At 42.6% G+C, this 24,580-nt stretch overlaps 1 protein-coding gene across 1 annotated transcript in view; it reads right to left on the reverse strand.

Annotated features, from left to right (window-relative positions):
• Positions 1 to 21,180, reverse strand: part of LRGUK (leucine rich repeats and guanylate kinase domain containing) — a 101,593-nt gene extending 80,413 nt beyond the window's left edge. Inside the window, exons 1-5 of the mRNA XM_081800908.1 lie at positions 20,794 to 21,180; positions 13,378 to 13,485; positions 10,681 to 10,762; positions 6,380 to 6,480; positions 3,113 to 3,194 (exon numbers count right to left, since the gene is read on the reverse strand). Coding sequence (XP_081657034.1) covers positions 3,113 to 3,194; positions 6,380 to 6,480; positions 10,681 to 10,762; positions 13,378 to 13,485; positions 20,794 to 21,090 — 670 coding nt within the window. The 5' untranslated portion in view covers positions 21,091 to 21,180. The remainder of the gene's footprint in view (positions 1 to 3,112; positions 3,195 to 6,379; positions 6,481 to 10,680; positions 10,763 to 13,377; positions 13,486 to 20,793) is intronic.
• Between the last annotated feature and the right edge of the window lie 3,400 nt (positions 21,181 to 24,580).

Raw genomic sequence — 24,580 nt, forward strand, 5'->3', positions numbered from 1 at the left:
TACAGACAATCATATCATTTGCAAAAAAAATGACTTTTATCTTCTCCCTTCAATCTTTACAGTTTCAATTTTTTTTCTCTTGTTTTATAGTACTAAAACCTCCAAAACAATGAGGAATACAAGGGGCAATGGTAGAGATCTTTGTCTTGTTCCCAATTTTAAAGAACGCTTAGAACATGTCCCCAGTTAGGATAAAGTCTGCTTCAAATATTTTTATAGATCTTAGCAAGTTGAGAAAATCCCTTATTACTAGCTTACTAATAGTTTTTATTGTAAATTAGATTTTATTAAATTCTATCTATTGCATTTCTAAACCTACTGATTATATGGTTTATTCCTCTTAATCTGTTAACATAATGACATGTATTGACTTTCTAATATTAAACTATCCTTACGTTCATGAGATAAACCAAACTTGGTCATGGTCTATTATCTTTTTTCAAACACTATTAGATTCAGTCTGCCAATACTGGTTTAGGATTTTACATCTAGATCAAGAGTGAAATGAGTCTGTCATTTTCCTTTCTCTTACTGTTCCTTATATGCTTTTGGATATCAAAGTAATCTCATTAGAATGGATTGTGAATATGCCTTCTATTCTTAATCTTTGAAAGAATTTGTTCATTATTGGAAGATCTGTTCTTAAAAGTTTGGATCTGGTGGTTTTTTTTTTTTATATGAGTATGTTAATTTAATTAACTTTACTTTAAAAGAACTGCATTTATAATTACAGGACTACTCAGGGTTTCTATTTCCAAAGCAGCATTTTGGTGCATATTTTTCTAGGAATTTATTCATTTCATCTAAGTTTTCAAATGTACTGGCATAAAAATTTTGTTTAAAAATTCTTTTTTATTGCAAAGCTTTTCAGTCTTTTCAAAAATCTAATCTAATAACATAATTATACACAGTATGTGTGACACTCTTGAATAGAGCAAGAGGCATATTCAGTACTGTTTAAACCAGCCCACTATCTTTTCAAAATGGTAAGCTAAGAAGTTTACTTCATTAAGAGTTTATGAGGCGGAGGGGTGCCTGGGTGGCTGTCAGTTAAGCGTCTGCCTTTGGCTCAGGACATGATCCCAGGGTCCTGGGATAGAGCCCCGCATCAGGCTCCCTGCTCGGTGGGGCATCTGCTTCTCCCTCTCCCTCTGCCCCTCCCCTGGCTTGTGCTCTGTCAAATAAATAAATAAATAAATAAAATCTTTAAAAAAAGAGAGAGTTTATGAACTCTTTACAAAACAATGACTTGTTTTGGCTACTGTGTTTGCATTTTAAAAAACACAGGTGAGGAATGCTGCCATGTTACTTTTTAATTATGTGTCCATGTTCTGAATTTCAGTTGGTTCTGATGTAATGATGACAGCTTTTTATACTTTGGAGAGAAGATAGAATTGCTACCTCTAAAGTCAGGTTAAAAAAAAAAAGTAAAACCCTAATTCCTTTCTTCATGATATTTGACATTTACAGAGTCATAACAGTTTCTTACATGGAAAAAAATAAATTTATATAGAACTTAAGTCTTCCACAACAGAAATGTTTTAAACTGCACCCTCTGTCCTGAGTCCAAAATCCTGTGGAGTTGTTTTCACTGGTGGTCCCATGCTACACACAGAAGAGTATTTTTCTGGGAGACAGAGCCCAGATTGCCACATGACCACCCTCATTCAGGGTACCCTGAAGATTAGATGGAGCTCTGGATGCTCATTCCTCCCTTCTGGCTGGTAGGAGTCTTGGGCGCAGCTGACTTCTAGACCAGCGCTTCTTGAGCTTTACCATGTACTCCCATCACCTGGGGGTCTTGTTAAAAATGCAGGTTCTCATTTCAGGGGTCTGGGGTAGAGTCCCAGAGCCTGCATTTCTAAGAAGTTCCAGGCAATGCTGATGCTGATGCCATTAATCTTCCCTGAGCAGTGTTCTTCTAGGTGGTCTGAGTGGATTTTTGAGTCAGGTGGTTTCTGGGCAGTCAGCCTCTCTCTACCTCCTTGCAAATTCAGTATGTATGACTATCAAGCATGAAGTGAAAAGTTCTATGGACAGATGCTGGGCTAACGTGTACTACTTTAGTTTGCCATCAGAGCATTTCATTTTGATCATTTTCTCATTAGGCTACATTTAGGAGAACTTGCTCACTTCAAGAGCACCAGCTAAATGTCCACTAATGGTGCATTTTCACACACCAGTTCTAAAGAGTGTGGCGCTATGTTCTAAGTTTCTCATCATATATGAAAAAGGTTTTTTCCCAACAAAATACGTCTTCAAGACAATATACCTTCTGTTCTCCCCACATCCGTCTCATTGCAAGTGTAGTGTTCTAACTGCTGCCCTGTCCCTGGAATGAGGCACCCAAGGGCAATCAATTCATTCCCCACTCTGCCTCGAAAAATCCTCAGGTGGGCAGAGAGATACTGAGAAAGAGAAGATGCTGCTCCCTTATCACCCAGCAAACATCAGTCTCTGGTGTAAAGAGATTCAAGCTCATTAAACTCACAGATCCCCAATTAACCCTTTAGGCTTTCGAAGTTGGAGTGTGTGTACTTCAAGGTAGATGCTCTGCATGGGAGCCTGACTCATGCAGTAGATAGGTTCCTGAAGTTGGTTGCTCATCAAAAGGGGCTGGTTTTGCTTTTTTAAAAAAATGAAAGTACATTTTAAATACGCCAGAGAAGCCTGCTATTTAAAGGGAGATCACTATAAATTCTTTTGTAAAATAAAAAAAAAATCACTTATTTTCCTTTTGGTCATATCTGGATTTCCAGAGACTGACTTTATATAAAATAGGGCACAAGTTTAAGTAAATTTGAAGAAGAGAGTCAATTAAAACAGAACTTATCTGGTTCTAGAATTAAAAATAAGCCTATGTTTATCAGAAGAATGACTGTCTTATGTTGCTTTTTCAGGTGTAAGATGCTCTTGGCAAGCTCTGACTTACAATCTTACTCCTTGGTAAATAAAATATCTTTCTTCATTTTGTGAATATCAATTCTTAGTCATTCAAATGAGTCACACATCTTCAGCAAATTGCTGATCTGGTACCACTCCAAGTCATCCAAGTACACAGTTATTAACAGGCCTATTACCCAAATTTCCCCTTTATTCATTCAAAGGATACTGTCCAAAATTAGTTTAGTGAGAGCGTGGTATGCTGACAAATCACGCATTTCAGAAATTTGATTGTAGGAAAAATCCACCTTCTGATGAGAAAAAGAGAACAATATGTCAAAGTTTATTTTTCGTCCGCTTAACCACCATAATTCCTCACATAAGAAGGTCTTTCTGGCTGTGGGGTTAGAAGTCATTACTGAAAATACGCCAAGGCTAACATAGCCACCCATATCTAATCCTGTTCTGCCTGGACCCTTGTCTGTTCAGTCTGAGGGAGACGGGGGAGGAGGCTCCTGCCCTGCACCTAGCGTGGACACCCCCACCCCCTAAATTCTTTCAATTCCTGCTCTTCCTCTCTCTCCATTTCCAGCAATCACTTCAGACTTTCTTCATCTTCCCGCAGAATTCACCTCAATTCCACTTTTACCACCATTTCTTTCATTTTCTCTACTGTCCCATAAGCGGCATTCACTTAGTTCCCGTGCTCATCTTTTCTCTGCCTTTTCTCCTCTCTCTCAATATATTCTCCCGTGTCACCTCCCAAGTGCCAGAAAAATCTTTTTTATTCATCCTTCAGGCTACATTTCATCCACTTAACACCCTTTCTCAAAACAGACTATTTTAGGAAAGCCTTTCCAGCAACATCAGTTGTTCTTACTCAAAAATAGGAGACTAAAGAAAAACATTAAATAACTAAATATTCACCCACAAGCAAAAGATGAACAGTAAGGATTTAAAAAAAAAACTTTTTAAAATGCTGCATTGATAACTTGCTGGGCACATGTAATAATTTTCTGGAAAACTATCAAACAATGATCTAATGAGCACAATTCTTATCTTCTTGTGCCCTTTAAAACAGTGATTCCACCCCCAAAAATGTACTAAGAATATTTTATCAATGTATTAAATACTAAAAACTTTAAATACTGAAGAGAAGAAAACTGATTAAGTCGATTACAAGATAGCAACAGGACCACAATGTCAGTAAAACACAAGTGTGTGAACCATGTGAAGAAACAGTAATGTGCAAACAAAATACTGTTAGTCAAAAAAAAACCAAACAGAACACAAAACTTGATGCCTATATAAACTCCAACTATGTCAATCGCAGCCCATGGCTGACCTAAGAAGTCAGTCTGGCTTGATGGAATGAAGTTTCATATTCACTTTTGCCTTCTAGGTAATAATGATGGACTGGAAGTCAACATAGTGATCTAGGCTTACCTACAATTGACAGTTTTTCATCAACACCTTCTGTTCCTGTGCCATGGCTGGGTCTGCTCCTCTCTAACTCTACCCTTCTCTGGGCCACACGCCCATGCTGTGCCCTCTGGCAGCTGTGATACCAGGTGTGTTGAGAGGCCTGAAAGGGTTCTGATGGTGCTCTGACTCCCCCTGGGAGTTCCACTGGACCTGAAGCCTTGCAGGGAGTCCCATCCATCAAATGAACCTGCTGGACCTACTAAGAGCAAAGCATTCTGGGAAATACAAAGCGTGTATAAGAACAAGCCCCTGTGCTTTAGGAAACATATGTCTTCTCTGGCTGGTAGCACAAAGCTCACAAATAATAAGTGAACAGGATGCAGAGCTTTCCGAGATGGTGGGACGGTGTACACAAGCCTGGTTTCCTGGGAAGACATAGGCTTGGGTGGCAGACATTGGGCTCCATCCCAGCCCTGCTACCTCCCAACAGAGATGACATATGTGATTTTCCCTTTCTATACTCTGGAGTCCTCATCTGTGAAATGGGACCATCGTAGCTGCCTCACAGCTTTCTGGGGAGGATTGCCTAAGATAATGCCCTGAAAACACCAGCAGGCCTGGGTCACTGCCTCAGGCTGATACAGGGTTCACAAGGGCTTGGAGCACGTCATCAGAGGCGGTCTGGCTCTTTCTAGGCACTTATCTACAGTGACCGATAGATTTGCTCTTAAGTCTCTGGGAGCTCGGAACCTTAAAGATGAGGCATCTGCATTGTTTTTGTTCATTGGTGAAGCCTTCTTGGTGGGGGGAGAGGGGGAATGGAAGAAATTCCAAGGAAGTTTTTCCCAGGGAAGGGGTTACAAATAAAATTCCTGATCACCTGGAGACCACGTGGCCCCACACCGAGTACAAATAGGCATCTTGCATGGCTTATTTGGACAAAGGAACGTCACCCTGGCAATAAGCATAATTTCAAAGGGGAAAATTTTTACCCCACTATTGAGAAAAAAAGCGGTGAACAGAAGAAAAATTAAGAAGAGCATCTCACTAGCAGTATGGATGATGTCAGATTCTTGATTTCAAACAAACTTTCATATTTGTGCGAGCCCCAGTAGAATGCTTGGGCTCTAAGTTCATTTCGTTTGTTAATAAAACAAAATAGATAATAAAAGCAATAACTGAGGTCCAATTCTAAAAATATTTAATGAAATCTATTAGTCTACTAGAACACTAATCCCAAGCTCATAGCAACGGTTCCCAAATTTGTCAGCACATTAGAGCTACCTGGGGGTCTTTTAAAAATTCCACATCTAGGCCTTACCTGGGGCCACTTGAATCAGACTCTCTGGCAGTGAGAGCCAGGCGTGAGTAGGTTTTGAAAGTCCCCAGGTGATTGCAATGTGCAGAACAGTCTGGGAACCACGAATCTATAATGTCTCTGCTTCGGTGTGGCCCATGGACCACCAGCAGCAGCATCACCTGGGAGGCTGTTAGAAACCACAGTCTCAGGCCTGACTTCAGACCTCCTGGGTCAGAATCCCTAGTTTCACAAGAACCCCAGGTGATCTATACAACATTAAAGCACGAGACAGAGCCCAGAGCCCGCTGTTCCATCAACTACCGTTCACAGAGTTTGGCTGTGTGTCAGATGCAAAAGGAACTTCAGAGAAGCAAGATCGGAAATCATTGTGGAAAAAAAAGAAAGTAAAGGTTGGATAAATAAGGAGGGCAAAATTTGAGCCCCCAAAGAAATTTTTACAGGTTTTCCAGGTATAAAATTGTTGTACTATACTAAAAATATACAAATAATAACTAGTATTTAGCTGCGGGAGAGAGAAGGAAGTTAGTTTCTCAGCCTGAACACTATTAGCAAAGCTTCCTAAAAAGATTATCTGCAGACAGACCATCTTCCTTTTTCATCAGTGATACCCAAATCCCCTTTTATTTCATTTCAGACATTTATACTATTTACTCCCATATCTTAGGGTGTCTGAATTATGTTTAAGCTCTGTTTTGCGTGTTAATGTACTTCGCAAGCCGGTTAATGAATGAATGTATTGATCAAGCCTACCTTGAGATTTTTGGGTGGCTTGAAATTGAAGAATGTCGTCAGTTTATTGTGAGAAGCATTAAGTTCTAGAAGGTAAGGCATACAACTCACACAAGACAGATCTGGGGGGAGAAACAAATACAGAATAAGGTAAGCCAATAAAATCAAAATTAGACTAAGTCATTAAAAGCAGCTTATGTCACATCAGAGCATGTTCTCATTATGCCAGTTGCATGCACTTCTTAATTAGTGCAAGCAAATGAAATGAATAAAAATAGGAATCCGTGAAACACACAGTGTGGAGAACTCTCCATGAGCTCCTAACTTCACCTTCTTCCCCAGGGCCTTCCCTCCTCTTCCATCCCTTTTCAAGTGACAGGTGCACCCTCCAGGTCCCAGCTCACTCTCCCAGGAGCTACTAACAGCCAAATGCTTCAAAAAATACCAGCCTTGGAGGAAAGGACGAGAAACTAAAGCCATAAATAATCCCCTTGATAATTAGCCCCTAGGTGACTGAATTCTTTTCAGAAAGACTGAAAATGCCACAATTAGAAAAGTTTATTCGTTATAAATTTTGTTTTAGTTGGACTTAGTCCTAAATCTCATTAATTCTTTGAAGTGATTTAAATTATTGCTATTATTTTACGTTGGCTCTGGATTGGTTCAGAAGTATGTCTGAGTTTTGCACTTTGTCCCAAGCAAATATTCTAAACCTCGAACACTAAGGACAGCCGTGCTCTAATGACAGTAACGTATAAAACGTAAAAATGGTGAAGTACTGGGTTGCCTTCCTCTGCCCCTTTACAGCAGAGGCACACTTCGGGGCAGCAGGATAAATTAGACAAAGACTCTGGAAGAATCGTAGGAAGAGGGGTGCCTGGGTGGCTCAGTTGTTAAGCGCCTGCCTTCGGCTCGGGTCATGATCCTGGGGTCCTGGGATCGAGCCCCACATCGGGCTCCCTGCTCTGGGGGAAGCCTGCTTCTCCCTCTCCCACTCCCCCTGCTTGTGTTCCCTCTCTTGCTGTGTCTCTCTGTCAAATAAATAAATAAAATCTTTAAAAAATAAAATCATAGGAGGAGGATTTACAGCCCTGACTCCAGCAGGAACTTAAGTCTCCACCTGAAAACAGTAATCATAATAGCTTCTCCCTCTCTTTTCATTCTAGGTCACAGAACCAGCTATTACGCCTCCCGCCCCCCCCACCCCAGGAAGGCCCCTAGTGGCAGAATGGAGCCTCCACACCCGAAGCCAAGAGGACCACTCTGACCTGTCACCAGGTGACAGATGCACCCAGCCTAGGAGAAGGGAGCAAGGCCAGCAGCTGGGGTCTTCCCTGGAGTAGGCACCATGAGCAACCCCCTCAGCCCACCTCCCCCCAGCATCTTTCCTTCTCGAGATCCCACCAAATTCTATGTCATTTCTCTGGTCTAAATCACACCCTTCTTAAACCTGTCTTTATGGAATTGTTCTAGGGCAGACAATACACTGAGACTTTAATACTTTTGTGGGACTTAATGAGTGAATCAAGGAAGGCTGCCTGGAAACGGAAACCTAAGGTGAAACTGTCATGACTTTACAAGTCTTGCCTATTTGTCCTTTCTGAGCTCAGCTCCACATCTATCAGTCTGTCAACTCTATTAATGTCCACCAGCCCCCATGTGTCCTTAGAGCTGATCTTTCTGTGGGCAGGTAAGTGCTGTACCATGGAGCTGTCCTGAAGCAGAAGCAGCTGCTACCACTGAAATGGAGCTACATCCCAACTTTGTAGATGACTGATCCTTTCAAATCACTCGGACAGAAAAAAAAAAAAAAAAGCACGATCTTGGTTGCTGGGTTTCTAACCCTGGCTGGCCCATTAATCCCTACTTGGTGCAGTGACCTCCATGTCCACCAGATGGCAGGAGCTCCTTGCGTCTACAAGGGTGGTTCTCAAAGTGTGGTCCTGGATCTGGCACGTCGGCGTCCCTGGGGAACTAATTAGAAATGCACATTCTCAAGTCCCACCCCAGAGCTACAGAATCAGAAACTCTGAGGGTGGGCACAGCCGGCTGTGTTTTAACAGGCCCCCCAAGTGATGCTGATGCAAGTTGAAATCTGGTCTATATCAGAACAGAAGCTGTTCTCACAAAAAAGAAAAATATACTGTGCCTTACACATAGTAGGTTCTCAAACACTGGATGAGCTAAGAAAATGGGCCCTAAAAGATTAAAGGAGACTGATCTGAGGAAAGCTCCATTAGCAACTGTGGGGTCCCGGCTCAAGCTGCCAGGGTGGGAGGCCACCACTGAGCATTGCTGCAGCCTCCCATCACGCTGCAATTCCTTATCCAGGGAAGGAAACCAACCTGGGAGTGGTGGGGTGCGGGGCAGCTCCTGCCAGTGACACTGAAAAACCCTTTCCGATGATAGGTATATCTGGGATTTGCTTTAAAATACTGGGTGGGGCGCCTGGGTGGCTCAGATGGTTAAGCGTCTGCCTTCGGCTCGGGTCATGATCTCAGGGTCCTGGGATCGAGTCCCGCATCGGGCTCCCTGTTCCTTGGGAGCCTGCTTCTCCCTCTGCCTCTCTCTCTCTCATGAATAAATAAAATCTTTAAAAAAAAAAATAAAAAATAAAAAAATAAAATAAAATACTGGGTGGCTCAGTCATTAAGCGTCTGCCTTCGGCTCAGGTCATGATCCCAGGGTCCTGGGATAGAGCCCCGCATCGGGCTCCCTGCTCAGCGGGAGGCCTGCTTCTCGCTCTCCCACTCCCCTTGCTTGTGTTCCCTCTCTCGCTGTGTCTCTCTTTCTCTGTCAAATAAATAAAATCTTTAAAAAATAAATAAAATAAAATAAAATAACCCTGGCGGGGCGCCTGCCTGCCTCAGTCAGTTGAGTGTCTGCCTTTAGCTAAGGGGCTCAGGTCCTGATCTGGTCTGGGGGAATCGATCTCCCTGCTCGGCGGGGAGTCTGCTTCTCCCTCTCCCTCTGCCTCTCCTCCTCCCCCTGCTTGGGCTTGCTCTAAAATCTGTAAAATAACCCTGGGGAAGTTGGGCAGGGAGGGGTATAGGTGAAACCAGATGGGCCCCACGGGCTGATAAATGTTGGACCCGAATGTTCATTACAATAGTCCCTTGTGCACGTTTGTAATTTTCCATAAAAAAAAAAATTCGTAAAACTAGAAAAAAAATAACTCACAAACAGTAGCATTAGAGGGATAAACTATGCTGGAATATTTCTTAGCCACTGAAAAGCAAGGCTGGATTTTACTTATTGCTCTCTTAGTTGGGGAAGAAATCAGAAAGGAGCCGGAGAAAACCGTATCAGCAACATTTTTCTTTTTTTTTTTTAAAGATTTTATTTATTTATTTGAGACAGAGAGAATGAGAGAGAGCACATGAGAGTGGGGAGGGTCAGAGGGAGAAGCAGACTCCCTGCTGAGCAGGGAGCCCGATGCGGGACTCGATCCCGGGACTCCAGGATCATGACCTGAGCCGAAGGCAGTCGCTTAACCAACTGAGCCACCCAGGCGCCCCCGTATCAGTAACATTTAACCGTCATAAAAAAGACAGGCTAAACAAGCGAGTGGAAAGATGGCCAACAAAGAAAGCAGGTCGGAAATAACAACTGCTGACTTCCCTCCAAGTCTAAACAAAAGAAATCGGACACTTTAACTTCAAATAAGATCAGAAAATTAGGAACAAGAATCAAGCTTCGAAGAAAATGTGACTAATTTCATTAAATGTAAGCAAGATGTCACAACAAATACATTACAGAGAACTACAAATGGTGAAGTTGAAAGAATCAGATACATGTATAGAGACAGTAAAAAAAAAAAAAAAAAAAAAGAGGAATAAATAAATGCGTGAATCCCTGGCACTCGAGAAGAAAAGAAGTAGCTGGTCAGAATTAAAATGTAGACGCCAAAGCAAAATAAAGAAAAGAATCCATTAAAGGAAAAAAAGGGAGGAGGGGAGGACTAATTCATTTGTACTGAATAAACTAATAGGGGGAAAGACAAGGGAATCATCAAATATTCAGAAAGTATTAAAGAAGTAATGAGCCGTCTCTTACAAGGAAAAAACAAAGCAAACATTCCATGGGATACTCTTCAACATCACTGAGCACCTTTGAACCATAGCGTAATGTTGCATGTTTGCTGACTTTACTCATCACCAATGGTGCCTTTTTTACATGCAAAGTAGAGCATCGATATGTAAATGAATCCACAATAGCGCTTATACCAAGTTTTGTAGTATTAATCTACATTACATACTGCAAAGGTTAAATTTTGAAATAACTGAATGATCTATCCATCTACTAGAATGAAAATTACATACCTTCAATTTTATTTACTGAAAGATCCAACTTCTGTAGGTGAACATATTCACAGAGAATCCTAATGTCAATTAAATCACAACCCTGAGAAAATAAAAGGTAAAAAGACTTTAATGCTGCTTTAACAGGTTAGTACTCAGCCATCTCCTGACACCTGGAAATAAGAGTTGACAGAAAGAAATCCAGAATTTCTGTAAGTATAGTAAGTATAGTATACTAGAGTTATAGTAAAAGTATAGTAAAAATATACTTACTTATAGTAAAAGTATAGTAGTTAAATGAGAGAACTAAATCTGAGGCCTACTACTAATAGGATCTCAAAGCAGATGACAAACCCATTTAAAAAATGCATTCCTCTGAAGAAGAAAAGAGCTTGGAAAATTAGTGATATTAGCAAGAACAAACACAACATGAAAAGGCAAATTAAAACAGTGTCAGGTAGACCTTTAGAGCAGAGTTTTATTATTAAAAAAAAGAAGAAAAGAAAACCCCACATAATAGCAGTAAGGCCAAAGCCTTTCTCTAGTAGAAGAAAAGGCAGATGCCTAGAATTTAAATGAAATGCTAAAGAGATCTCACGCATCATCAGGAGATCATTAATAACACTGTCACCTACATTTTCACAGGGTCCTGTTCAAAGCTCCTTCACAATAATCTCATCTGACCAAGTAAAACTGAGATCCATAGGGTGGACTATTCCCAATTTGGCGATGAGGAATATGAGGGACAGAGAGGGATGTAAATAACCTAAAATCACACAGCAAATTAGCAACAGAGAAGCAGATCCAAGTCTCCTAATCCTTCTCCAAGATTCTTTCCACGAAATCTTGCTTCTAGAGAACTTCAGGATGGGAGAGGGGAATTTGGTCCCTTGGAACAGACTCTTGTGGCTGGTTTATGTTGCCGTGTGAGAATCAGAAAAAGCCAACCAATGAAGTATCATGATGAGCAAGTTCTCAAATATACTGATGATAAAAATGTTTAATGAAGGTCACAAGAATAGTTTAATAAATATTAAAGAAAACCTACCATGCACAAGGCATTGTGCATCATGAGAAATACAGTGCAGTTATGGGGTAGAGCTGTACTGTGCCCTTAAGAAAGTTAGGACTTTGGTAGGAGAGAGGCTATGTACATAAGTAATAAGAAAAAGTAAAAAATATGGGCGCCTGGGTGGCTCAGTTGGTTAAGCGACTGCCTTCAGCTCAGGTCCTGATCCCAGAGTCCTGGGATTGAGTCCCACATCGGGCTCCCGGCTCAGCGGGGAGCCTGCTTCTCCCTCTGACCCTCTCCCCTCTCATGCTGTTTCTCTCTCTCTCTCTCTCTCTCAAATAAATAAATAAAATCTTTAAAAAAAAATTTAAAAAAAAAAAAAGAAAAAGTAAAAAATAATGTGTAACATAAGATACAAGGGGGGAAAAAATCACCAAACCAGGCAACCATAAGAAAGTGTATGCAGTAAGACAGGTTATAAAGGCAAAGTAATTCAATATGTAATATCTCAAATGTAAGGAGGTCAGGGGCAAGGTAAGTTAAGCATCAGTCCATCTAGCTGAAATAAGATTTAAAGGATCTTTTTTTTTTTTCTGCAGATCAATTTAAGGCATAGCACTACGTACATAAGTAGAATATTGATTGAAATGGACTTGTGCGGGGATGTATTGGATGCTGGAATTATCTACCCTTCCAATGCCCGACACAGGGCAGTGTACACAGGATGCTCCCTGTAAGTTTCTGCTTAACTGGCTGAGTCATCCATAAAATGTTATAAAGTGAAAACAGTAAAAGATTACAGCCTTAATATGCTGTCCTCAAAGGATCTGCCATGCAACCAGCATGGGTGGAAAGAGCTTAACATTTCTTGGATAGTTTACTAGCTCAAATCCAAGATGGACCAAGATTATGAGTTGTATATGCTTTGCTTGCTGTGAATTATATATACTTTAGCCAAATTACAGTACCGTAGCAAAATTTCAGCGGGCTTTTTTTCACCTATGTATCTGTATTTACTGTGTGGATCTCCAAGGAATATTTAATACTTTACAATATAAGGAAGCAAAAAGAGTTAAATTATTTTTCTAGGACTATAGAGAAACAAAAGGAAGAAAGAACTTGAAAAATGATGAGTACTTTGCTCTTACAGCTTCCCTTAAAAAGTGAAGCCAAGATTATGTGTTAGTATTGATATCTTGAAAATTGAACAACACATTTTTTTCTTTAATAATGGGGTATCTTTTGGAAAGTGAACTGTGGCTGAAAGCTACTTATTTCTTGACATACTTGGGCGGGGGGGGGAGTCAATACCAAAATACTTTGTTCCCTTGGATTTAGATATTAATTTTAGTCCTGGCACTGATCAGAGAGAAAATTTTTAAAGAGTTTTTGATTGGTTTCACAGAGTCAAATTCAACTTCTGGAAAGAAAGCATTGATTACTATAATACAGACTACTTAAGATGAAAGAAACAGACTGATGGGAATGAAAACAAAGGAATTCAGGGGCTGATTACTGGACTGCCCAGAGCTCTTTGATTTGATACCTCATATAACATAAATAAGTCTTATCACCAGTCTCCATCAAATGAAAGACTCTGAGATCTGGGGCCACCACAAAAGCTATGAGTACCAGAAAAAACAGATATGGTCCAACCAGTATCAAGATGTAGCCCAGTAAGCCCATGGTGATCTTGTCATACTCACTGATAAAGCTAGATTGAGATAGACCTGCTCAGTCCCGGAGCCTGAGCGCCCCAACTGGTGAAGGGCATTGGCCACGACCTCCTCTCTCAGGACCCCATCAAATTCCTCCTGCAAAAAAAAACACACAAAAACAAAAAACCAGAGAGGCGGACAAAGGACTTCCATTAGAAAAGAAACAGTCCAGGGGTGCCTGGGTGGCTCAGTTAGGTTAAGTGTTGACTCTTGATTTCAGCTCAGGTCATGATCTCGAGGTCATGAGATCAAGCCCCATAACAGGCTCTGCACTCAGTGGGGAGTCTGCTTGAGGCTCTCTTTCTCTCCCTCTGCCCTGCCCCCTGCTCTCGCTTGCTCGTGCTCTCTAGTGCTCTCTCAACTCTCTCAAATGGACAAATCTTTAAAAAAAAAAAAAAAAGAAAAGAAACAGTTCACCTCCTCATAGCCAGCACTTAGTACATTACATAATCAGGAGCTGACCCTTCCAGAATTTATCAGCCCTAAAGAAAATTCTATGTTGAAGACACATACATAGGACATACAAATACCTATCAAATCGGTGTTTTCATTGCCACCGAATTTTCTGGTGGTCACTTGCATTAGGCATTCAAAGTGAAATCAACACAACAGCAGCGGAGGCATCACCATTAATGGTGAGTGTTTCTTTGTTCCAGGCATCAAGAGCTTTCAGTGATCAACTCATTGAATCCTCCTGATAACCCTGAGGTAGGTACTCTTAGTTCCATTTGACAGATGAGGAAACTAAGGCTTACAGGGGTTAATTTGCCTAAAACCACATAGCTAGTATGTGACAGAGCCAGAACACAAACTTGAATCTGTCTGATTCCAGGGCACTTCTAACCACTATACTAGACTGCTGGCCTCCACCCAAAAAGATGGTTACATCCAAATTAAGGCAATTACTTTGCTAAATCTGGTATTCTTGCTGGGAAAAAATAAAACAAACAAAACAGGTTCTCAATTTACTTATTAGCTAATTTTACTGGATTCACACAATTTACAAGATTTATTAAAAGGGTAACAATCACTGCCATAAGGAGGTTGGCCCTTGGTCTGTTGAAAGCCATGAACCACTGATGAGTCAAAATGCGCTTTCCCCAAAAATAACAAACAGAAGAGACAACAGGTATATCGGTGTTAGGTTTGCACTGCCTTCAACTCTATAATGACCAACACATTAACACTAACATCAGCATGAGGACACAAAATCCAGTAATCCCATCAGTCACACCAATATAGCTAACCGTGACTAGCATGTGGACAATAATGGCAAAATACTCTTTCCAGTTCTATATTAATTCAGGAACCAGCAATGCTGCTCAGGCTGCTGGTATTGAGGCCGTAAGTACATGGGCTTGTGCTACTAGAAAGAGTTTCTCTGTGCCCCCCCTCCACCTCCAGTAGCCCAAGGAAGCAAATATCTCTCATGGATATATATGGAGATAGCACACAGGCTGTGAGGCTGGACAGGCTTGGTTTGAACCCCCGATCTGCCATTTTCAGTTTATGACTTTGGGGAGATAAAGTTTACTCTGAGCCTCATATCTGCAATAGGAAATGTTATTACCTTCTCTTAATGCTTTAGGGAGAATGAAAAAAAAAAAACAGTGTAAAGCTCTTAGTGCCTTGCCTAGAACTACAGCAAGTGTTCCCAATAAATGACAGTTGTTTCCACTAATAGATGAAGTTGGAAATTCCGCATCTTACTGTTTCATTCTTCCATACCAATCAACCTGTTTACAAATGGAAGAAAGACACTCACTTTTCTTTTTTTTTTTTGAAAGATTTTATTTATTTATTTTGACAGAGAGAGACACAGCGAGAGAGGGAACACAAGCAAGGGGAGTGGGAGAGCGAGAAGCAGGCTTCCAGCCAAGTAGGGAGCCCGATGCAGGGCTCGATCCCAGGACCCTGGGATCATGACCTGAGCCGAAGGCAGACGCTTAACGACTGAGCCACCCAGGCACCCCGACACTCACTTTTCTAAATATAGTTCCAACTTCTTATACAAGGCCTGGGAAGGATTAGAGGTGGGGGTGTTACCTTCCCTCCAAAACTTTCCATCTAAACCTCTGAAATTTACCTGACCCACTGCCTCTATTTCCTGGTGTGAGAAGATATTGCACCCCTGACTGATAGTAGGTCAATGTCTGTCTTTCAACATAGCTACTGATATGGAGACCGGCATGCTGGTCAGCCTTTTCCCAGATCCCCAAGGCAAGCCTCCCCATGGCAACCCCCTCACACCTCCGTTGAGGTTCTTGCCACTTATCAGCATCATGCTTTTCCCTTCTGATCTTTGGTCATTTTCAGACCTTTACAAGCCCTGCTTGATCTTGGGTGGCTTCAGAGCCTAAGGATGGCCATTCAATCCCCCTCCTACTCCCAAGCACTCACGCACACACACATGTTTCTTCCTCATCTCCACAATCAACTTTAAATTGATCTCTACTCAGCTTCAGCCACTCATCCCCATGGCCATGCCCTGGACCAAGTCATCATGCTGAACTGTTCCACCTTAGAAACCTCAGAACCTAGTATTCTCCTCTGTGATCCTACAACCTTTCCAACCCCTACTGACCCTGTTGTGATGACAACAAAATCTCCGGTCTGTTCATCTTTTCCTCTCTCGGAGTCTATCTGTCCCCTCTCACTTCCTTCCCTGCTTGGTATCCCCTGGGCCATTTCAATGTCTCTCTACCCTTAAGTCTCTGACTCCTCGTCCCCCTGACTCAAACTACCGCACACATACCCAAACCTGAATCAAGTACACAATCAACTACTGCTCTGAGGCAGGGACTCTGTCATGCTCATCATTCATTTGGGACAAAAATCTTTATAGCATGCCAGGCACATGCCAGCCAGTATGCTAGGCTCAGTGAACAGATTTATGAATAAGACATGGTGCCTATCCTCAAGGGATTTACAATTCAATCTGGGAGACAGACAAGTACACAAGCAATTTCAGTAGTTTGATAGATATTACAATACGAGTAAGCAGGATGCTTTGACTATAAGCAGGGCATCCATTTTATGTCAGTTCTAGGGGAAATTAGGAGGTTAGCAAAGACTTGCTGGGAGAGAAAGCAATGAAGTTGAGACACAAGTAACTGAGTTACTCTGGCAAAGGAGAAGAAAGGGCAGGAGAAGAGGACCAAGAAGGGTACTGTGGGCAAAAGGGCAACAGGTACAAAACTCCAAAGGCAAAAGTGAACACGGCCCATTGGGGAACCAGAGTTCAAAACAGCTGAAGCATAAAGCAGGCGGGGCAAGATGGTGCCTGGTACCCGGTAGGTGCTCAAACACGGCTGAGTGAATAAAAACTGCTCCTGCCCTTGAGCTAGTGAGTGGGCTGGGAGGGGCCCCACAACCATGCTTGCTGGTACCACTCAGGGGTCAGCTGTTAGCTGGGCAGGCTGCTGTTCCAGTCCCTCGTTCTTCATCAGCTCCCACCTTGGCTGCCAGATCTTCATCCTCTCCTTGAGCCTCTGGGTGCCTCCACTCCTTTGACCTCACTCTCAGCAGATACATTGCTCCTCCACTTCCAAGGCAAAGTAGAAGTGATCAGACGCCAACCCCATCAGGGTTCTGCACCTGTCCAAATGCCCTTCATTCGGGTGTCAGAGGCAGCCTGCTTCTTTTCTGCACTCAGGGCCCCCACCTCCTGTTTCCTCAGGGACCTTGCTTGGGGACCCTCCATTTTGCCCTCTTTGCCTGGGATTTCAGCCAGTCTCTCGCCACCATCATTTTGCACCCTGTCAGTTCTCCAGCGGTGCAAGTCTGTGCGTCCCTTCGGTCCCGCACGTTCCTTTAGCTACAGCTACAGCTTCCCTAAATAACCGAGCTACTGCGGAGCTGCTTTTCCATTCTTTAGTGCCCCCTTGCTCACCTCCCATTCACTCTTCAGTGCACGTGAGTTAGGCTTCTGCCTTCGCCACATCACAAAACCACATGGGCCAAGGTCTCCAATCACCCTCAAATGGGCAAAGCTAGTGAGCACTCTTTAGGGCCCTTTCCACTTAACCTGCTGGCAGCACAACTCATTTCCACATTCTTGAGACTCTTCCTTGCCTTGGCTTCCCCTCACACAGCCCTTCTTTCTTCTCCTCCTCCGCTTACCATTCCTTTCCTGTTGCCTTCCCTGATGCCTCTTCATCTGCTGTACCCCCTCGGTTCTTCCCTTGACCCTCCTCTTCTCTTCCCGGATGATCTCACAGACCCCAATGCTGATGATCCCAGGTCTCCTACCCTGAGGCCCCTCCCCGATTTCCAGAGTCATGTGATTCATATATCTGACTCGTGTGCAGCTGGTATCCCATTTCCTATTGTGGTGAATGGCCTTAATATGTCCCCAGACCATGCCAGAGACCTGGCAGTCATCCTAGACTTCCAATATTAGTAACTGTCCCACATTAAATATTTTAAATGTCTTTGTCTTTAGCTTCCTTTCCAGTCCCACTTCCACTTCCTTAATCCAGACTCTTGCCTCTCCTCCGTAGACATTGCTAGAGTCTTCTCATTGATATCCCTGTCTCCAGTCTTACCATCCTCTAATCTAACGCCAGTCGGGGCAGCTACCAGGGCAGCTCCCCACTGCTTAGAGACCCAAGTTCCATGGTCTGTAAAACAGCGTAAAACCCTCCACAATCTGGCCCCTGCCTCAGCTGCTTTCTCTGCTCTCACCTATAAGTCATCAGTAGGAACAGGGGCTATGTGCCTGCCCACACACCCCCTCTCCACCCAGACAAGGGTCTGCTTCCCTCGAAGTCTGCCATGGATCTCTGCAATCCAGCTGTCATCTGTACACACCTGTGTATAACGCTTCAGATACTCAATAGCTGTGATTTACTCACATCCTTATCTGACCTTGAGTGCAGGGGACACCTATGTCCTCAGTGACGTTCTCGTCTTCTTCTGTCATTACTATTGCTACTAGGCATTACCTCTGTAACTTTTAGGAACCTACTCTGTATCAGACACTGTATCAAGAACTTTAACAGACTTTCTTATCCAATCTGATGTTTATAACTATCCCATGAGTAGACATTACCCACATTAAGTTACTGGCAGAGTAGTTTCCATGTACCAGACACATGTCATGTAGTCAGAGTGGCTCCTACATAGCAATCATTCAGTGACTGATTGCTCAAGTCAGTGAAATTAATCAAATCACTTAATGAGCTATAGTTAGCAGATAAAAAACACGTGTGTTATTATTGTATCAGTAAAAATATTATGGTAAGTGTTTTACTTAATAGGTTCTCATCTAATTCTCACAACTCTCCTATGAGATAGGTATTATTAGAATTCCCAGATTACAGAGGAGAATAGAAGTGAAATAACTTGCTCAAAATCTCAAAACTAATCAAAGGCAGTATTCTGAACAGCTGGTCTACCTTAAGTTCACCAGGGGCTTCTGAGACTAATTACACTATAGGCACTCAATAACCACTGTGACCATCATAGCATTATAAACCTTAGCCAGGCAAGGAGATGGATAATAAATCTCTGAACATGCAAGTCTAAATCCTTTTAAAAGTTTTCCTTTCAAAAGTTTTCAGTTTATTCAGCCTATTAAAATTTATTAGATACTCTAAAAAGCTAAAATAGGATGTAAGAACACAAAATAAATATTAATATTTACAACATAAGTGGAAGAAAAACTAAACTTTTCCACACACAGCCTACAAGCGAGGGATAACCAATTCAAGTCAACCCCCCCCCTATGGTTTGTTAATGGCATACTGAAGACAGATTAATACCAGCACTAATGAAGCCCATAGCCCAAGAGCATGCGTTAATTAGAATAATAAAGTAAACCGGTGATTCATCTGTGAATTCCTTTGGGGTGGACGCTGGTAGAAACCATACAAACATCTCCAAGTTGTAAAAACACTGCTACAGTTTTGCATTTATCACTGTTAAGGGTAGCAAAGTAGATCAACAAAAGAGGAATAACATAAGTAATAATTTTCTATCATCCACTTTAAGAAAAACTAATGTGTAACCAGCCCATATAGGAGGAGGTAGAAGAAGAAAGTCAAAATGGGAGAGAAGGGTGGAAAAATGGGCCAAATGTTGAAAATGGATAAAAGGACGTTACGAAAGAAGGGAACCTAAGTGGGAAAAGAATGTAGGTGGTTAATGGTAAAATCAGAGGAACATAAGACAGTGCAAATTACAGACAGGTGAATACGAAGAAACACGACAAATGAGGAAAGGAGTTTGTGAAAGAGAATGGGAATAACAAAGAAAAACATATTTGGCCTCAAGGCGAAGAGGGGACTAGGAAAATGCACAAAGATGCAGAGCAGGGAAGCCAGAATATCACAGAACAGGGGTACTGGAAACATTCTATTTCTCTGTATTATATCTACTTCAGAAAAGATTTTGCAGCAGTTTATACCATGAAGGAAGAGGAAAGGGGAGAGAAAACCCTAGAGAAAAACCATTAAAATTAAGAAAAATATTCTGAGTTTCCTGGAAGCCAAGACAAAGAGGAAAACCCAACAGTTTATTGAAAGGAAGCAAATCAACTTATGTTTTTGAAAAAAAGCAAACAATATATTAGAAGCCAAAGGAAGGAAGTGGTAAGAGGTGGAAGGGGACCCAAACCACCCCCCACCCCAAACCAAAAAAAACAGGCAGTGGGGTAAAAAGGATACGATGATGATCAGTGCAGGAAAGAAGTGTAATTGGTAGAAGAGGTACTGTAGAAAAGAGAATTTATAGTAATGTGAAGGCAAAGCCACACCTCAGGCAATACAGATGGAAGGTAAGAAACATTCTCCACCTCCGAAAACACTACCACAGTGAGCTGGCTGTTTGAACACTGGAAGGGGGGGTGTGTGTTGCTTGTGTAATGCATTATATACCCCTGGCAGAAGTAATGCATTAGACTTTCAACTCGCTTGGTCTTTGAGTTAGCCCTTACCAGATTATTTCAGGAAAGTAATTTTTTCCCCCCTGGAGGAAGGAGGATGAAGGGACTGGAAGTGCGGGAGAGTGGTGGTGTACTTCACAATCACGGAAAACGGTGCAGGGGATGCCAAAGACGAGCTCTGCCCGTTCAGAATACCGTCGAAGCACAGGTTTTAAAAGCTAAAGCTGTAACTCCCCATACAAATAGGTGGAAACTTTTTCATCAGGACGCTGTGTAACTTGACTCTTAAGACACCAAATGTGCTAGTGACAAAAAAGGGAGACACTTGGAAATGTGCCTGGCAAAGGGTGAGGGAACGGGAAGAAAGGAGAAGGAGCCTAGGAGTGGTCAGGGAGAGGCGCTCCCGGCGGCGAGAGCCCGAGGGCTGGTGAGGGGTGCGTGGGGAAGCTGCCGCCGAAGTAGCAGGGCCCGACGGCTGGAGAAGGGAGCGAGGGGGTGGGGGCGGGGGGAAGGCACACCTCCAAATTCAGCATCTCGGACTCTGAGGACTCCTCGGATTCCACTTCGCCCTCGCCCTCGTCCTCGTATTCCTCTCCGTCCGCGTCCGACTCCCGAGAGCGGTGAATGAGCTGCTGGAGCAGGTAGGAGGAGGCTTTATGGAAAGTACCTGTCGGTCTCTGCCCCATGGGAAAAGAAGACCAGCAAGACTGACGCTCTTTTTCTGAGCGCGGCAGAATCCACTGGGCTCCAGTTCGTGGACTGCTCTGGAGAGAGGAAGACATCGGCCACTGGGGATCGCTCCCGGCGGTCGCCATCTTGTTTACCGGGGTTGCCTAGGAGACTGACGCCAGGGAAGGAGGCGCCGCAAGGGATTCTGGGCTGTAACCTCCGCTCCTCCGCGCGTCTTGGCTTACTGTCTGAACCACCGCTGACTCTCGACTTCTTTCTTTTCGTCTGACTCGTCTGGCTGTTTTTTCTTGTAGTTCGTTCAATCGCTGGTTTTCTTTTTACTTGTCTTTCTCATTTTCACCTCTTTTCTTCGCACCCCTTTTGTCTCCGGCTGGTTTCTCCTGACCTGGAGGTCCCTCTTGGAGATTTTTCATCCCACCCTAACATCACCTGTGACCTTCCTTCATTCACCTGCTTCATTCACAGAGGCCTTTTCCGCAGAGTGATACTTTGAAAGTATTAGATGTCTCTAATGCTCTCTGTCGGAAAGCTAATTAACACTGAAACTTTAAGCGGACGGCGCGGTGTTAGGAGACCAGGTTGTGCATAAATGAAACAGAAGGCAAGGCTCCTGTCCTTGTTATTTAATTGCAGATACTAAAGAGAAACTACCAGACGAGGACTGAGAGCTGATTTGCAATTAATTTACATTTCCCCCCTGAAATGATAAGCCATGTCCTTGGGGAGAAATACCGGGCAGTGGTCTAACAATCCAAACAGAAGAAAAAAAAAAAAAAGATTGTCAAATTGACACTGTATCTGAAAGCCTCCGAAAAGCTATTAGCATCCCATAAATAATTGTATTAGTCAAGTGACCTGCATTGGTAATTATTTTTATCTTGTTGCACAGGTTCTCTGTGCAGTTTCATAAAATACTCTTGCAAGACTACAAAGCATGATTTTATGCTAGTGTGATTTTATGTGACCCAAATCTCATAGCCTTGAGCTCCACAAAGTAGACTATGGAAAAGCAGAATGAAAATTATAGTAACTATTATTGCCATAGTGATGACAATACAGATCCCGCAGGGCAGTCGCTCTCATCCTCCTGGCCCTACAGGGCTTTTTTCTCCATGCTTCAGTGATAGCGGTTGCAAATACAAAATGATCCTGTCAATGGCTGTCAGGGGAGAAGAAAAAATCCTTATGGACACCATCCATTGACTATTATCTTTCTCAGTGCTTGAGGGACCGTTAAAACTGACATAAAGCTTTCAGAATTACCTTCCTTCATTATCTTGCTAGCCATAAATGTAAAGGCCACAATGAAAGTATCTCTTTTCGCTTGGCTCATCTTGCTGCTTGCTTATTTCTTTTTCCACTGGGTAGAGACTCCTCCAAGGGATTTTTCCTCATTGTCACCCCCACAGGCCCTGCTCTTGCTAACTGAGGGAAGAAGGGGCCAGGAAGTCTAAAAATGGAAACCCAGTGGTTAATAACTTAATCCGCATTTCTAGCAAAGCAAGATTTGCCAATGTCAAACTATTGAGGACAGTGTCTTAAGACAGAGTTAGTCAGAATCTGTCAAAGAATAATTTTCAAAAAGTTAAAAATATGATTCTCATACAAAAATGGAATAAAATACCTATGAAAGATTTTATTCAACTTATTCATGAATGAGAGAACCAGTAAGATGGTAACAGGGTATTCATAGTCCATAAAGAAAGGCATTCTGAAATTAGTTCACTAAGTTAAAGGAAAAAAAAAACTGGTTGATACCCTACAGGACATTAAACTATAGCCTCTGGAGTTATGTATTTCCTTTTTTAAAAAAAATTTATTTATTAGAGAGAGTGTGCGCAAGCAGGGGGCAGGGGGAAAGGGAGGGAAGCAGACTTCCCGCTGAGCATGGAGCCAGACACAGGCTCAGTCTCATGACCCTGAGATCATGACCTGAGCCGAAATCAGGAGTCCAACACTTAACCGACGGATCCACCCAGGTGCCCCTGGAGTTATGTATTTTTAAGTGCTTTCTTTTCACCTTCACATTTACCCTGTATCTATACCCATTTGACAGATGAGGTAACTGAGGCCCAAAAAGCTAAATAACTGGCCCAAATTCAAGTGGTGGTACTGAAATCCAAACCCAGAATGACCAATTTCACAGTCTGCCTTCAACTACCGTTTTTGCAGATGGAAAATGTGAGTCAAGATAAAAGTACACGAGAGGTCTCGGAAGAGAAAACATGTATCAGTTAACGTTCTTAAGTAGAAATAAGAGAATTAACTTAGAGAATGACCCTTTCATATAGAATCATAGCATGTCAGAACTAGAAAAAACTTAAAAGCTTATCTTGTCCAATGTTCCGTTTTATAGAAGAAACTAATGGTCCACCAGAGACAATACCTTGCCCAAAATCACCTGACTTGTTAGCAGCTGGGCAGGAATTACGAGTTTAGACCTCTTGTTGCTCAATCTTTGTTCTTGCTTGGTCACCAAAATGCTCCTGATGCTGGAATCGTGAATACAACACTTTGGGATTCTGGGCATCAAAATAGAAGGCATCACCTGCATAAAAGTTATGTTACCAGGTAGAGAAGACAATTGGGCACAGGGAGATATGCCCTGTTTATTGTATACAAGGCTTACCCTAAGTGCCATCTACATATCTCAATGAATTATTCCAATTGCTCTCTGAAATAGGAATTGATATTCCCATTTTACTAAGGGGAAGAATGATGCTCCAAAATGCTAAGCAAATTGCCCAGTCACACAGTTTGTGTTCACACCAAAATTCCAACTCAAGTCTTACTGGATCCAAAGCCTCTGGTCTTAACTATTAGTACTCTGTCTTCTCCAGAAGTATGAATTGGTTTCTCAGGAAGTAATTGTTTTGTTTTTTTTTTTAAGATTTTATTTATTTATTTGAGAGAGAATGAAAGAGAGCATGAGAGGGAGGAGGGTCAGAAGGAGAAGCAGACTCCCCGCTGAGCGGGGAGCCCGATGCAGGACTCGATCCCGGGACTCCAGGATCATGACCTAAGCCGAAGGCAGTCGCTTAATCAACTGAGCCACCCAGGCACCCTCTCAGGAAGTAATTGTGAGGCACAAAGAGCATGGCCTTGATGATATCCCGAAAATTAGTGTATGTGTGTGTGCATGCATGTATGTGTTGGGGGCCAGGCAGGAAGAGCTCAGGATTCTGGGACCAGGGAAATAGAGTAGGGTGGGCAGGCAGTGGAATATGATAATCCAGGAAAGCAGGGGCTTCTGGGATAGCCCTGGATCCTTTCCGCTGTGGATGAGGGAAAGGAGAAAGTGGAATAGTATCACCGTGATGCTGAAGAGCACCTCCCTTAAGAGGACAAACAGAATAGGCTACTGGGAGGGGAGAGTCACAGGGGTGAAGAGCTGTAGTTTGAAAGAAGGTGCTAATTACCAGTTTTAGCGACTAGGTAGCTTGGCCCCTATAATATTATTTATCCTTACTCCTGACTTTTTGTGTGGAACAGGGTCTCCCCCAATCTGAAGCCACCACTCTAATGTAATTGACAATGAAAAGAAAAGGCAAGGACCAACCCTCTATTTCCTGTTTTTGGGGAGAGTACCTTCCCAGGAGTGTGGACCTTGGGCAA

This window comes from Leptonychotes weddellii, chromosome 12, assembly GCF_054177405.1.
Source record: "Leptonychotes weddellii isolate Sample4059 chromosome 12, ASM5417740v2, whole genome shotgun sequence".
NCBI lineage: Eukaryota > Metazoa > Chordata > Mammalia > Carnivora > Phocidae > Leptonychotes > Leptonychotes weddellii.